This window comes from Emiliania huxleyi, assembly GCF_000372725.1.
Source record: "Emiliania huxleyi CCMP1516 unplaced genomic scaffold EMIHUscaffold_461, whole genome shotgun sequence".
Classification (NCBI taxonomy): domain Eukaryota; phylum Haptophyta; order Isochrysidales; family Noelaerhabdaceae; genus Emiliania; species Emiliania huxleyi.
Genome location: NW_005198529.1, coordinates 26,037 through 40,596, shown reverse-complemented (window position 1 = coordinate 40,596; position 14,560 = coordinate 26,037). Strand labels below are relative to the sequence as shown.

At 68.3% G+C, this 14,560-nt stretch overlaps 2 protein-coding genes across 2 annotated transcripts; both read right to left on the bottom strand.

Annotated features, from left to right (window-relative positions):
- Nucleotides 1-287: 287 nt before the first annotated feature.
- EMIHUDRAFT_119192 (hypothetical protein) lies at nt 288-4,544 on the bottom strand (the record flags this gene model as incomplete). Its single annotated transcript, XM_005768264.1, has 11 exons — nt 288-921; nt 1,108-1,301; nt 1,647-1,730; nt 1,801-2,127; nt 2,165-2,257; nt 2,437-2,535; nt 2,586-2,660; nt 2,892-3,509; nt 3,687-3,818; nt 3,917-4,051; nt 4,152-4,544. 11 exons carry the CDS (start codon nt 4,542-4,544, stop codon nt 288-290), a joined length of 2,784 nt encoding a protein of 927 aa, XP_005768321.1.
- A 3,767-nt stretch (nt 4,545-8,311) lies between these two features.
- EMIHUDRAFT_76124 (hypothetical protein) lies at nt 8,312-8,533 on the bottom strand (the record flags this gene model as incomplete). The annotated part of the gene is made up of 1 exon (XM_005768263.1): nt 8,312-8,533. A coding segment is annotated over one exon (222 nt), but the record flags the coding sequence as incomplete, so codon positions are not given.
- Nucleotides 8,534-14,560: the final 6,027 nt, after the last annotated feature.

The following is a 14,560-nucleotide window of genomic DNA, read 5'->3' as shown; positions in this document are numbered from 1 at the left end:
GCGACGCGAGCGATGTCGGCGGGGTCGCAGCGAGAGAGGGCGCGCGCGATGAGCTCCGTGGGGAGGTCGAGGAGGCGGGTGGGCGGCGGCGTCTCTGGCGAGGGCGCGGCGGTGGAGGCGGCGGCGAGGCGGCGCGAGCGGCGGCGCGGCGGGGCAGACATCGCGAGGAAAAGAAATCCGCGCGCAGTGTTAGTTCGGCCCTGGATGTGCGGTTGATGACTGCCCAAGTGCTCCAAGGTTATCGACGACCCATGTGGATTGAATGTAATAAAATAAGTGAATGTCCTCTAGTCCTCCGCGCTGTCGTGGCCGATGCACTCGAAGTACGTCTCTGTCAGCTGCTCCATCCCGGCGTACACCTCCGGCTTCGCCTCGAGGCGGCGCAAGTACACGCTCGCCTCGAGGGCCGCCTTGCTCGGCGGCCCGCGCTCGTCGCCCGCCGCGGTGGCCGCCTCGCGCGCCGCCTCCTTGGCTACCTTTTGCGCCTCTCGCAGCAGCAGCGCCAGCACGGAGCCTCCGATCTTGTTTGTCACCATCGAGACGATGGCTTGCGGCAGCGCGGAGGAGGCCTTGAGGTCGACCTGCATCACCCAATCGATGCGCGCCGAGCTGCGCGAGAGCGGCTGCACGAGCACCTTGATGGCGGCGGCTTCGGCGAGCGCCACGCCCGCCGCCGCCGCCGGCAGCCGCGCGTCCGCCCCCTCGGGCACGGACGCGCCGAGCAGCAGCAGGGACTGCCGCTCGAGGAGCTGGTCCGAGAGGGACCAGTGCAGCAGCAGGCCGCGCCGCAGCATCGGCAAGTCGAACTGGCAGTACGTGATCCGCTCGAGCGGCTCGGGCGCAGCGACGACCTCCGCCGCCGAGCAGAGCGGGATCCAGTTGCGCCACAAGTCGGCCTCGTACGCCACGCTGAGCGCGTGCCTGCGGGGAGGCTCCGAGACGGCTCAGCGGCAAGGGCTCGTGCCCTTGGCCTCGTGCTCCACGCGGAGCGGGTGCGTGAGCGAGGCGCCGCGCAGCTCGCCGCCCAGCCTACCGGGAGAGAGGGAGTCAGCTGAGGGCGAGGCGCGGCCGCACGCGAGGAGCCGCTCCCCCCCCCCAACAACCCACCGGATCCAAAAGGCGGCGCCCTCGTCGGCGGGCCGCCACTCGGTCCGCACGCCCGCCGCCTCGGACGCGAGCTTCCACCCGCCGCCGCCGCCGTCGCCGCTCTCCTTGAACTCGCGCAGCGCGGTGCTCACCTCAGCGGCGCGACTCCGCAACTCGTTGAGCATCGTCCGCACCGCCGTGAGCCACTCCCTCTCCTACCATGGGGAGATATGGGGAGATATGGGGAGATATGGGGAGATATGGGGAGATATGGGGAGATATGGGGAGATATGGGGAGATATGGGGAGCCACTCCCTCTCCTACCGCCGTCCGGACCAGCCTGAGCGCGCTGCCAACTGCCCACGCGGGGCCGGCTCGGCTCATCTCCGCTCATCTCCGCTCATCTCCTCCCATCTCCGCCTATCTCCGCCCATCTCCGCCCATCTCGACCCATCGCAATTCCTCTCGGCTCATCGCGGCTCTCTGCTCATCTCGGCTCGGCCCATCGCGGCGCGTCCCCTCTCCTGCTCGTCCCTCTCCGCGAGGCACGCTCGTGTCACCAGCCGCTCGATCGGCTTGAGCGTCTGCCCCGCCGCGACGAGCCGCCGCGCGCGCAGCAGCCGCACCAGCTGCCGGATCCCGTCCTGGGGGAGGAGAAGGAGGAGGAGGGGGGAGGGGGGGGGTTGAGAAAGAGCCCCCGAGGGCAGTCCGCACGCCGCGCGGCGCCGCCTGCAGCTCGGTGCCGTGCTCCGTGGGGAGACATGGGGAGATATGGGGGAGATATGGGGGAGATATGGGGAGATATGGGGGAGATATGGGGGAGATATGGGGGAGATATGGGGGAGATATGGGGGGAGAGGATGTCGCGCCTGCAGCTCGGTGCCGCTCCATGGGGAGATACGGGGAGATATGGGGGAGATATGGGGGGAGAGGATGTCGCGCCTGCAGCTCGGTGCCGTGCTCCGCGTACAGGGAGGCCGACTCGGAGAAGAGGTCCTCCAGCTTCTCCTCGAGCGAGGTTGCGGTGGCGGCGAGGCACGCCTGCTCACAGCTCGAGCCGTGAAGAGACGCCGTTCACACAAGCCAGCGAGCCGGCGAGCCTCGCCGGCACGCCGCCCCGCGGCAGCAGCTCGATGCCGACGCGCGAGGCGCGGAGCCCCTCCTCGGCCTCCTGCGGGCAGAGGGCGGAGGGGGTGTCGCACGGCTGGCCTCTCGTCCGCCCACCTCCGCCCGCGTCCGCTCTCCTTGAGCCGCGAGCGCGCCATCGACAGCTCCGCCGCCGACGGCCCCCCCTCGGATTGCTGCGCCGCAGCGATGACTTGCCTAACCTCGGGTGATCTCGGAGGTGACCTCGGGCGATCTCGGACTGCTGCGCCGCGCGCCGACGGCTCGCCGGTACGCGGCCGCCGCCATCGCGTGGTCGCCGAGCTTGACGCGAAGGTTGGCTGCCTAATTAATAGTTGATTAATAGTTGATTAATAGTTCATTAATAGCTTGACGCGGAGGTTGGCTGCCGAGAGGGCGGTCGAGATCTTCGGCTGCAGCGCGTACGCGGCCTCGAGTGCCTCGCACGCCTGCGGCAGAGGGGAGAGGGGCGGGAGGGTGAGGGCGGACGGGGGGGGCGGGAGGGGCGGGGGGAGCGGGTGGCGGGCGGCGCGCGCCTTCTTGTACCGCCCCTCCGCGTTGAGCGCCTTCGCGCGGGCAAACAGCTCGTCCGCCGACTCGGCGGGCTCGTCCACAGCCTCCGCCATGGCGCGGAGCCCCTCGACCGCTTTGCCGCGCAGGCCCGCCCCCAGTCCCCGCACCTTGGCGCCGAGCGAGAGGCGGCCCGCAGCCGCGCCGCCCCCCTCCGGGTCGTCCGCAGCGCCGCCCGCCTCGCCTCCACCCTCGCCGCCGCCCTCGCCGGTGCCCTCGCCATGCCCGGCAGAGGCCAACGCGGGGGCAGCCTCGCCTCCCTCCCCCGCCGCCGGCCGCCCCTCGCCACCGCCCTCCCCACCGCCGCCCTCCTTGCCGCCGCCCTCCTTGCCGCCGCCCGCCCCGCCTCCGCCATTCGCCACCCCGCCGCCGCCGCCTCCGCCGCCGCCCTCTCCGCCGCCCTCGTCGCTCTCCTCGTCGCTCTCGTCGCTTAGCACAAGCCGCTGCGCCGCCACCGGCCGCAGCGCGGCTGCGGGCGCCGCCTTCACCGGCGCCGGCTCCGCCCCCTCCTCCTCTCCGCCCTCCTCCTCCTCTGAGGGAGGGCCAAACGCGACCTCGGACGCCGCCTCCGCCGCCTCCAGCCAGCTCTGCTTCCGCGCAACCCCGCCCGCCGGCTGGCCGCCCGCCGGCTGGCCGCGCGGCGGCGGCGTTAGCATCGGGACGGTTGCGGCGGCCTTGCTGAGCGCGTCCCGCTTGGGCTTGGGCGTCTTCGGCGTCTTCGGCGTCGCCTTGACGGCGCAGGAGGACGAGTGAGAGACGGGAGCCAGTCCGGGAGCCTTCTCGGAGCCTTCCCGCGCGTCGCCTTGACGGGCAAGAAGACGAGCGGCACGACCGGCTCGCCCTCGCTCGCCTCTGCCAACTCCACCTCGTCGCAGCCGTGGCCGCCCGGCGAGCCGAGCGCAGACCTGCGGGAAGGCTCCGAGAAGGGTGATGGAGAGAGGGCTCAGTGGCCGCGCCAGCCAAGCGAGCCCTCGCGCAGACTCGGCGTCGTCGACGGTGAAGGCGGAGAGGCCTCGGACCAGCCGCAGGTCGGCCGCCTGCGGGACATGTCCCGGACACGTCGCGGACCTGTCGCTCGAGCGGAGCAGTGGTGCCCGCCACACAGGTCGGGCCGCGCCTCCTCGTCGAGTGCCACCGAGCCGTACCGGTAGAGCATCAGCGGGCGGCGCAGCACGTAGGCCGCCGCCGCCCCCGCCGCGAGGCTCGAGAGGTTGACCAGCGACGAGAGCACAAACAGGAACGGGCCGAGAAGCGGCGGGAGCTCGTCGTCCTGTTGACACCTCCAGCCGTGAAGAGACGCCGTTCACAGGCCGGCCAGCGGCGGGAGTGTCGTGAGCGTCCTCGTCGCTGCGCGCGGCGGAGAGGGCGACCGGAGCGCCGACGGAGCCGAGGAGGTAGCACAGGTTGAAGACCGTGCACAGCGCGTGGTGGCGCTGCACGTCCGGCAGCGTCGCCGCCATCCCAAATCCGTCGATGCCGCAGAAGAGGAGCAGCACCGGCGCTCCGGCGGCGGCGGTGGCGAGCAGGAGCGAGGCGACCTGCAGCCCGATCAGCCCCTGCATCAGCCGCTGCAGCTTGCGTGCCCAGCGCACGGCCTCTGCGTCCGACCGCTGCCGCCTGCCTCGCGCCCGCTTGGACCGCGTCGCCATCTTGCGCAGCCGTTCGGCGGAGAGCTCCGGCTGGTCGTGGCCCTCCGCGCGTCGAACTGAGAGGATCTTTCGCCGGTTTGCGGCAAGAGCGGCCTCGATGTCCACGTCCTTCATCAGGTCTTTTCAGCGAGGCAGTGTGAGGCCAGCAGCGCACTGCAGGACTGTTTCAGCGAGGCAGTGTGCGGCCAAGCAGCGCCCTGCAAGCGGTGCAAAGCTGCCCAGGCAGCGCCGCCAAGAGAAATCGCGCGAGAGGGTCGAGGGGCCGCCCCCGAGGCTCCACACCAGGCGTTGCGGCTGCCAATACCGCCACCGTACCCGCCACCCCTGCCACCGCCTCCGCCTCCTCTGCTGGAGTGGCCGCAGGGTCATGGGGCCGCCACTGAGGCTCCACACCAGGCAGGCGCTGTGGCCGCCAGTGCCGCCACCGTACCCGCCCCCCCACCGCCGCCTCCACCCCCGCTGCCGGCGTGGCCGTCACCGTACGGACCCGCTCGGAACCTGGGGAATCCGCAGCCGCCCCGCCGGAGGCTGGAGTACCCGAGGGAGGGGACCGAGGGGGGGGAGGTGCTGTGGGGAGACAGTGGGCCAGCAGACGAATCGGGAGGTCGAGACCGGAGGGCCCCGGGTGAGACCTGGAGTCAACTGTCGGAGGGGGTGAGAGTTGAGCTATCTCGGCCTCTGCGAGTGGGGTCGGGACATACGAGCCCGCCAGGGGTAGACCCGTCGCGGCGGCAGCTGGACCACCGTGATTTACGACAAGGGGAGCCACGGCCCTCCGAGCTCGACGAGGGGCCAGCGGGGGGGAGGGGCGAGCCGAGAACGATAGAGAGGCCGCGGGTGCGGGCGCGACTCGTCGACCAGGGAGAGCGGGCCCGACCTCCCGGGGAGGGGAGGCGACACGGTCCAATGCCGCCGTCCTCGCCCGGGGAAACCTCGGCCGGGCCGTCGACACTCTCGGAACCGGTGGAGCCGGGAGGAGCTGGCGAAGACGAAAGGCGGCAGCGGAGAAAGCGACACCAACAACGAGGGAAACGACCCCCCCAGCCGTCGTATGACGCTCGGCAAGCGAGCAAGAGAGCGAATCGAGGAGAACCGGAGCCCCGGGAGGACGGAAGGTGGAGCTACGGGACCGAGGACTAAGCAAGTGTCTGTGTTTGGGCGTGGTGTACAGTGTAATGTCCACTAGCTCCGAGTAGAGGGGGGGTCCTGCAGTTAAGGGGAAACCCGGTACGCGGGTCCAACCCTCGGAGACCTGTGTTTACTTTACGGCCCTTTCCCTGCGAACGCGCACCCCCCAGGGCTAGGGCTCTCTAGCCCGTAACCCGATCCCGATCATCCGGCCCGCTGGGTGCGCTTCTCAGCTCCCCGGCCCTGGATGTGAGGCTAATGACTGCACTCCAAGTGCTCCAAGTGCGATGACTGCATTCGAAGTGCTCCAAGCCTCCAAGTGCACGGTCACTCAGCTCTTGCCCCCCCCCCCCCCCCCCGATCCCGATCCCGATCATCCGGCCCGCTGGGTGCGCTTCATAGCTCCCCGGCCCTGGGTGTGAGGCTGCCGACTCCACACTCCAAGCAAGTCTCTTGGCAGCCCAGGCTGAGTATCTGAGCACTGAGTGGGATAGGGTCGATTCCGCATGGTACATGGTACGGGACCCCTCGATCGTCTCGCCCTCCCTCGCTGGTGTGTTCATTGGGGGGGTGGACCCCACTTCCCCGGGGGAGGCCGGCCTTCCCCGTGCCGGTTCTCCCCAACCAACCCCGCCGGCAGCGCGAGCTGCCGGCCATATTGAGCGGTTCAACCGCGTCGCGCACTCGTCCCAACCGGGGGCCGCAGACTCGTTCTGCGAGTCAACGGCTGGTGACGAGGTGTTGCCCTTGAGCTAGTCCTTCCCCGGTCGCCTAGCCTCTGCGCTGGCGAACGCCTGTGTGCCATGCGCGCGGACCACGCTTGCGTGGATACGTGGCTGGCAGGCTGACCCGGTGCGGGGGTAACCCGCGCACGGGGAAGCTTCACGGGTTCGAGTCGTCAAACATTAAGCAGCGGAGGTGTGCCGAGGGGGACCGGGAGGCGGCAAGTCGTCGTCGCCCGGCGCTGCTTGCAGCACCGTGGCGATGGCGCGCTAAGAGGCCCCCCCCCCCCCCCCCCCGCCAAGGCGCGCGATACACTTCAACCTTCTCTAGCCTCACGCGTAGCGCTGGTCGGATTCGCTCGCCGCGGGGACACGACCCAATCTATGATAGCCGTGGCCGTGTCCCCGACTTTCTTACTCTAGCGGCGAGGCCGCGCCGCGCGGGAGCCGGATAAGTGTCCCGTGTCCCTCTGGGGAGCGAGGTGGGTCGCGTCCTCCGATTTCCTCAACACATCTCCCCGTAGACTGCCAGTAGGACTTTTCCTCCTGAGCCGTACTCTACCTGAGCCCTGGTCTGACAGCCTGACAGCAAACCCCGGACAGCGCCTGACAGTGCCCGACAGCCTGACAGCGCTGACAGCACTTTCTCTGACAGTCTGACAGCACGTATCTGACAGCCTGACAGCAGAGCCTGACAGGCGAGGCGCTCCGTCGCTGTCAGGCCCTAACGTGACAGCCTGACAGCTGCCTGACAGCCCGACAGCACACAGTGGCCTGACAGCAGCGCTGACAGCCCGACAGCAGCACAGACCGTACACAGTCAGACCCCCCCCCCCCCCGTAGAGCCTCTTTCTTGTGCCCCATGAGGATATAACAAAACTATTACATGCAAAGACATGTACATGTGAGTGTGGTCCATGTCCATGTCCATGTCCATGTCCATGTCCATGTAGTCATGGGATGGTCATGGGTCTCTCTCTCAACCCTCCCGCCCCACCTCTGCGGACCCCTCTCTAGACTCTAGCAGTAGCACCGGCGGCTGTGCTACTACAAATGAAGCTACCAGCTAGCCTTCTGGGGCCCTACAGTCATATGCCTACGGCGTCTGGGTGGGGTGGCCGCCGCCGTCTGTGCCACCGCCGCGGCCTGCGCCTGCGCCGCCATCTGCGCTCCCCAGGCGGCCGCCCCTGCCGGCGTGATCACGCCGTAGGAGGGGGGCAGCTGCGTACCCGCTGGCTCCTCTTGATAGTGTCATAAGTGTGGCTGGTGTGTGTCAGAGCCTGACAGCACCCCGACAGCTAGCCCGACAGCACCACCTGACAGCACCTGACAGTAACAGCCCAACGTCTGACAGCAGCAGCAGCCTGACAGCTCTGACAGCTCCGACAGCGTCTGACAGCAACACCCGACAGCTCCGACAGCACCCGACAGCTACAGAGCCCCTCGCCTGTCAGACACGCACCCGACAGCACCCGACAGCACTGACAGCACCTGACAGCTGGTCTGACAGAGGCACCTGACAGTGCCTGACAGCTGCCCGACAGCCCGACAGATCACCTGACAGCACCTGACAATGGACTGCACAGGGCCGCCGCGTCTCGCTCACACACCCGACTCTCGCTCTTGTTCCATGTGCACACAACGCGTCGCTGTCCTCTCCGGGCGCGTAGTCTCAGCAGTCCCACCCGGCCCCGCCCCGCCGCCCCGCCCGGGTGTGAGCCCCGACGGCCGACGGTGCTCGGTGGCGGGCGGCGCAAGCGCCGCGAGCTGCATCTCAGAGTTTTAGGTCTTCAAGAGAACCAGACCAAAGATGAATCAACTCCCCAGGGCCGCCGCTTCTCGCTCACACACACCGACTCTCGCTTTTGTCGCTCACACACACGACTCTCGCTTTTGTTCCATGCACAACGAATCGCCGTCCTCTCCGGGCGCGTAGTCTGAGCCGTCCCACAGGGGAGTGTAAGCCGCTGCCGCGCCCGCGGCGACGACCCACGCCCGCGCTGGTCGCAGGCGGCGCAAGCGCTGCGCTCTTCAGCATGCGTTCGCCTCTTCCCACTCCCGGATCTGCCGGCGCAGCGTGTGGTTGGGGGCGAGGAAGGTGTGCACGAGCGCCTCGCCCGTCATCGGGCTCGTCGACTTGGTCGCGAGCCAGCGCTCGATCGCCGACCGCTCGTAAGAATGCCCGTCCGCCGCCATCACCGGGTCACTCATGAGCTCGGTCGTGATCGGGCAGATGAAGTCGGCCGGCGGCTCCTCCCTCGGAGCCGGCGCCTCTGCGGCTGAGGACGACCCTTGCGCCTCCGCCGCCCGCCTCTCCTCCTCCAGCCTCGCGCTCTCCTCGAGCGCCGCCGCAAGCTCCGCCTCCTCCGCCGCCGCCACCCCCTCCTCCGCCGCCTCCTCTGCCGGCGCTTCGGCCTCTTGCGACGGCCCAGCGCCGCCCCCGCCGCCCTTCTTCTTCTTCTTGCCCCTCTTCTTGGCCTTCTTCTTCTCCTTGGCGCGCTTCTCCGCCTCCGCCTCCGCTGCCGCCGCCTCCTCCTCCGCTGCTTCCCTCCTTCTCGCTTCCTCCCTCTCCCTCGCGTCCTCTCTTGCCCGCGCCGCCGCCGACTCCGCCGCGCGCGCTGCTTCAGCCTCCGCTGCCTGCACCGCCCGCGCTGATGCAGCCTCCTCAGCTGCCCGCGCCGCCGCGGCCTCCGCTGCCTGCACCGCCGCTCGCGCCTCCTGAGCCTGCTCCTCCGCCCGCGCTGCCGCCGCTGCCTGCCTCGCCGCCGCCTTCTCCTCCTTCTGCCGCTGCCGCTTCAGCGCCTTGGCCTCGCGGGTCCTGCGATCCGCCAGCTCATCGCGCAGCCGCCTCGCCGCCTGGAGCGCCTCCGATCCGTCGGCGGAGTCGGCATTCGCGTTGATCGCCGCCCTGAGCGCCTCAAGATCGGCGTCGCCTCGGCCGCACGCCTCAACCGCCTCGCGCAGCGCCGCATCGGCAGCGCCGCGAGCCTCAGCCGCCTCTGTTGCCACGTTGCGCGCGGCGGCCGCCGCCGACTCAGTTGCCGCCGCCTCGGCAGCAGCCTTTGCCGCACCTGCAACTGTGGCGATGTGCTGCCGGAAGGCCTCAACGCACTCGGTGTGGCCCTGCTCCTTGGCCATCTTCAGCGCCGTATTGCCGCTCGCACTGCGCGCCGCGGTGTCTGCACCCGCCCGCAGCAAGCGGAGCACGACGGCGGGGTGGTTGAAGAGGGCGGCGGCCATCAGCGCGGTGCGGCCGTCGCTGCTCTGCTGGTCGACCTCCGCGCCGTGCCGCAGCAGCAAGTCGACCACCCGATCGTGGCCGTAGTAGGCGGCGTCCATCAGCAGCGTGATGCCGCCCACCCCGCCCTTCTCGTACGTCGCGTCGGCCCGCCCGCCGCCCTCGAGCCACGCCAGCACCGCCGCCTCGTCGCCTCGCTCAGCCGCTGCCCCGACCTCGCCGGGGACTGCGACGCCACCGCCCGACGCCTGCTCTGCCGCCGGCGCCAGCGAAAGGTTCGCGGGCCGCACCCGCACGCACTCGGCGCTGCCCTCGATTGCCACCGCGTACCGCCCTAGCCTGAAACTCTGCGCCACGCCTCGCTGGCCGTTCAGCTCGGGGCGGGCGGAGAGCCCGCTGAGCACGACTCGCTGCCCGAGCAGCGGCGCGTCCACAGCTGCCGCTGCCGCGCCCGAGGAAGCACCGCCCGCCCCTGCTCGGCCGTCCGCAGCCGCCGCCGCTGCTGCCGCCTCGCGCCGCGCCTCCTCCTCGGATAAGGCCTTGACGCACTCGGCGTGGCCCTCCTCCTTGGCCCACTGCAGCGCTGTCTCGCCGCTCGCATCGCACGCCGTCGTGTCAACGCCCGCCCGCAGTAGGCAGATCACAACGGCGGAGTGGCCTTCCAGGCACGCAATGTGCAGCGGCGTGGCGCCGTCCTCCTCGGCTTGGTTGATCGCCGCGCCGGCCCCGAGGAGCAGCTGCACGACGTCGAGGTGGCCCTCCTGGCACGCAATGTGCAGCGGCGTGACGCCGTTCTCCCTGGCTTGGTCGACCGCCGCGTGCGCCTCGAGGAGCAGCCGCACGCAGTCGAGCTGACCCGTCTGGCACGCGATGTACAGCGGCGTGGCGCCGTCCTGCATGGCTTGGTTGACCGCCGCGCTGGCAGCGAGGAGCAGCCGCACGCACTCGAGCTGGCCCTCTTGGCACGCGATGAACAGCGGCGTGAAGCCGTCAGCGTCTGCTTGGTTCACCGCCGCGCTGGCAGCGAGGAGCAGCCGCATGCACTCGAGCTGGCCCTTCTGGCAAGCGATGTACAGCGGCGTGGCGCCGTCCTGCATGGCTTGGTTGACCGCCGCGCTGGCAGCGAGGAGCAGCCGCACGCACTCGAGGTGGCCGTTCTGGCACGCGATGTACAGCGGCGTGGCGCCGTCGTCCTTGGCTTGGTTGACCGCCGCGCGGGCAGCGAGGAGCAGCCGGGCGCACTCGATCTGGCCAGCCATGCTCGCAGCGCTCAGCGGCGTGGTGCCGTCATTCTTGGCTTGGTCGACCGCCGCGCCGGCGCCGAGGAGCAGCCGCACGCAGTCGAGCTGACCCTTCTGGCACGCGATGTACAGCGGCGTGACACCGCCGTCCTTGGCGTGTTCGACCGCCGCGCCAGCAGCGAGAAGCAGCCGCACGCACTCGAGCTGGCCCATCTGGCACGCGATGAACAGCGGCGTGGCGCCGTCGCCCCAGGCTTGTTCGACCGCCGCGCCAGCCTCGAGAAGCATCCGAACGCACTCGAGGTGTCCCTCCTGGCATGCGGCGTACAGCGGCGTGGCGCCGCCGTCCTTGGCTTGGTTGACCGCCGCGCCACGCTGCAGCAGCAGCGCGGCCACCTCTTCGTGGCCCCGCGCGGCGGCGGCGAACAGCAGAGTCCTGCCGCTCAAGGCGCCGTACTTGATTGTAGCGTCGACCAAGCCTCCGCCGTTGAGCCACACTTGCACTGCTCCGTCTTTGCCTCGCAACACCGCTTTCACGACCTTGGTCGGAACGTCTTCGTCCGACGAACTGGGCATGAGCCGTTGGGTCGTGAGGGCGGAGGCGCGGCGGGATATCAGTTGAGTTCTAGTAGATACGTACACATGCCAGTCCAGGTTCTGTCAGGAGACGGAGCACGGAGGAGCTGTATAGGTCACTAGAGACCCACACCATCGCTACATCACCACAACCACCAAGTCGGATACAAGTCGATGACAATGTGCGCGGCAGGACAAACCAAACATGAGACGGTTACACAAGGAAGAGAGAATCTCTCTCTCACAAGGACGGTCAGGCTACGGTCAGGATCTCAGGAAGTAGGTTTGAGTTCACACTCTCCAACACTCCCCCATTGTCTCCGCAGTCTTCATGAATGAGGATGCGGCAGACAACAACAGCAGAGTGTGAATGTGTCTGAGCGTCGGCCTCATCCGTGAAGCCATCGAGGAGGCCAAGATATGCGTCCCCTTCGTCCGCAGCGATGAGAATCTCGCGGACTACTTCACGAAGCCGCTCAAGCCCCAGCGCTTCTTCGAGCTGCGAGACAAGATCATGAACGTCAAGGAGCTCCTTCCCCCTCCAACGGACAGCGGGTCTCCTTCGCCGAGACATGAGCGCACGCGCCATGCCGCGCGCCACGCGCACGCGTCGCGCGCCTCCCGAGAGCCACGGACTCTCCTCATGCTGTCCTCATGCATGTTCCATGCTCCATCAAGAGGGACACCTTCCTCTCTTTCCATGTGAGTGACTCGACTACGTCGAGGGGGGGCACGTCTGAACACACGTGTCCCTCCACTCACACTCTCCCAGTCCTCCCTGGTCTAGTGCCCGTGTTCTCCGCCGCCGTGCACCGCGTGCACCGCCCGCCGTGCGGATTCGGGTCGTCCCTTAGACGTTTCACCTAGAGCAAGCAGGGCGACGCGCCCCCACGCCCATCCGCGGGCCGGTCCACTAATTCTTTTCTGTGTTAGTGCCAGTGCGCGCCAGTCCCGTGCCCAGTGTTGTGCCGTACGCCCGCCCGAGGTGCGCGCCGCTGTATCTGCGCCCGACCGCAGCAGGCAGCGCACGACGGCTGGGTAGCCCTTGTAACACGCGATGTGCAGGGGCGTCCAGCCTTTGTCCTCAGCTTGGTCGATCGCCGCGTCCGCTTCGAGGAGCAGCTGGACGATGTCGAAGCAGCCGTTCCAGCACGCGACGTACAGCGGCGTGGCGCCGTCGTCCTTGGCTTGGTTGACCGCCGCGCTGGCCTTGATTGAGGAGCAGCCGGGCGCACATGAGGTGGCACGGTCGCGGCGTACAGCGGCGTGCGGCCGCCGACAATGCCTTGGTTGACCGCCGCGCCACGCTGCAGCAGCAGCGCGGCCACCTCTTCGTGGCCACGCGCGGCGGCGGCGAACAGCAGAGTACTGCCGGACGGGATCGTAGCGTCGACCAAACCTCCGCCGTTGAGCCACACTTGCACTGCTCCGTCTTCGCCTCGCACCACCGCTTTCACGACCTTGTCCGGAACATCGTCCGACGAACCGGGCATGTGCATCTGAGAGGTGGCGGCGCTGCCAGGGGTTGAGGGCGGGAGAGCGGCGGGCCGGCGGGAGGCAACCCGATATTGAATTCTTTGCCGGTTTTAGAGGGGCGAGGTCAAAATTAGAAAAGGGAATTCTTTTCTGCGCAGAAGCTCGCCGACCTCAGACTGTCGCCCGAAGGGCGGTCGACTCGATGCCGCGCTGCGCTGCCCTGCTCGTGCTTGCGTCCCTCTCGCCCACATCGAGCCTACTGCTTCAGCCGTCTCGACGCAGCGCACTCCGGCTCGCCGCGGCCGGGATAGCGCCGCTCGCGCCGTTGCTGCCGGCATCCGCTCGGAGCAAGGTGAGGCTCTAGCAACCGCCACAGTCCCACGCGCTTGCGCCGCACGGCCATCAACTCTGCCGCCCTCGCATCGAGCTCTAGTCGTCACAGGTCCGCGGTTTGCGCCGCACGGCCATCGACAGCTCTTCCTGTCCTCGCATCGCAGGAGAAGGCAGCAGAAAAGGCATTGCAAAAGGCCGTCAAATGAAGGACACGCGAGGGCCGGCCTCCCTCCCCGCCCTCCGCCGACGGCGCGGCATCCCCAACCGTCAGGCGACCGCGAGCGAGGCCAGGCAAGCGATGAAGGAGTACAAGTACGCGCCGCGGCCCGAGCTGGTCGGCAGCGCAGAGACGGCGCCTGGGCTGCGCGCTCCTCCTCCCATCCGGACGACGCGGCTCACCTCTCTGCGGTCGCTCGGGATAGGGGTACGCGTTCAAGGCTGGCACCGTCCAGGCCGGCTCGCAGGGCGAGCTCTCGTCGTACTTCAAGCAGAAGGGCGCGACGATCCAGGCCTCTTACGCTGAGGACAAGGCGCGCGCCGCCGGGCTCTCCAAGGAGGAGGCCGCCAAGGTGGCGAGCAGCACGCTCCAGAAGCGGAAGGAGGAGATCGCGGCCAAGTCGCGGCGCGAGCTGTCAGAAGATGAGAAGAAGATTGCGGCGTACGCCGAGAAGAACAGGGGCATGAAGGACGAGCAGGGCCGCCTCATGTTCTGAGAGCAGGCCCGCCCGCCCTCTCGATTTTTGTGTGCGCCGCGCGCTGCGCCGTGTGTGGCGGCTGAGCGCGGAGGGTCCCACCTCTTGCAACAATCTTAGCGCGCACTGCTTCCCTCTCACTGTTCGCGGCAGGTACACCCGTTTTCAGAATGGCATACATGGAAATCTCTGCGCAACATCGGAAGATCCTTGGACTGTAGATCGTAGATGCCTTTTAGAGATCTCTTAAGTGGCAAATCTCCTGCCAAGAGCTGCAGTAGATTGAAGAACTGGTGGAGGCAAATCTTCTCCGGTGTAGATGCTCGAGAGGAGTCTGAGATCTCGCGTTTGGTGCGTGCAGTCGCTTGAGATCTTGCGACAGAGGTGGAGATTCTGACTTCGCGCCAAAGGCGCCTAGAGATCGTGTGGGCCGACTGGAGATTGCAAAATGGCGCGAAAAGAGGGTGGAGATCCTTTTGCATTGTGAATGAGTCCATAGCGCATCTCCTTGAAGGTTTGAGCCCCCCTCCTCCCCCGGGCCCCCGAATCGACAGTGGAGATTGGAGATTGGAGATGGAGATCGGAGATCTGACTGAATCCGGCCTAAGATGACGACGTTGGAGATTGGAGATTGAAGATGGAGATCGGAGATCTGACTGGATCCGGCCTAAGATATAGCGACGCTGGAGATTGGAGAGTACTGGAGAGATGGAGATCGGAGCCC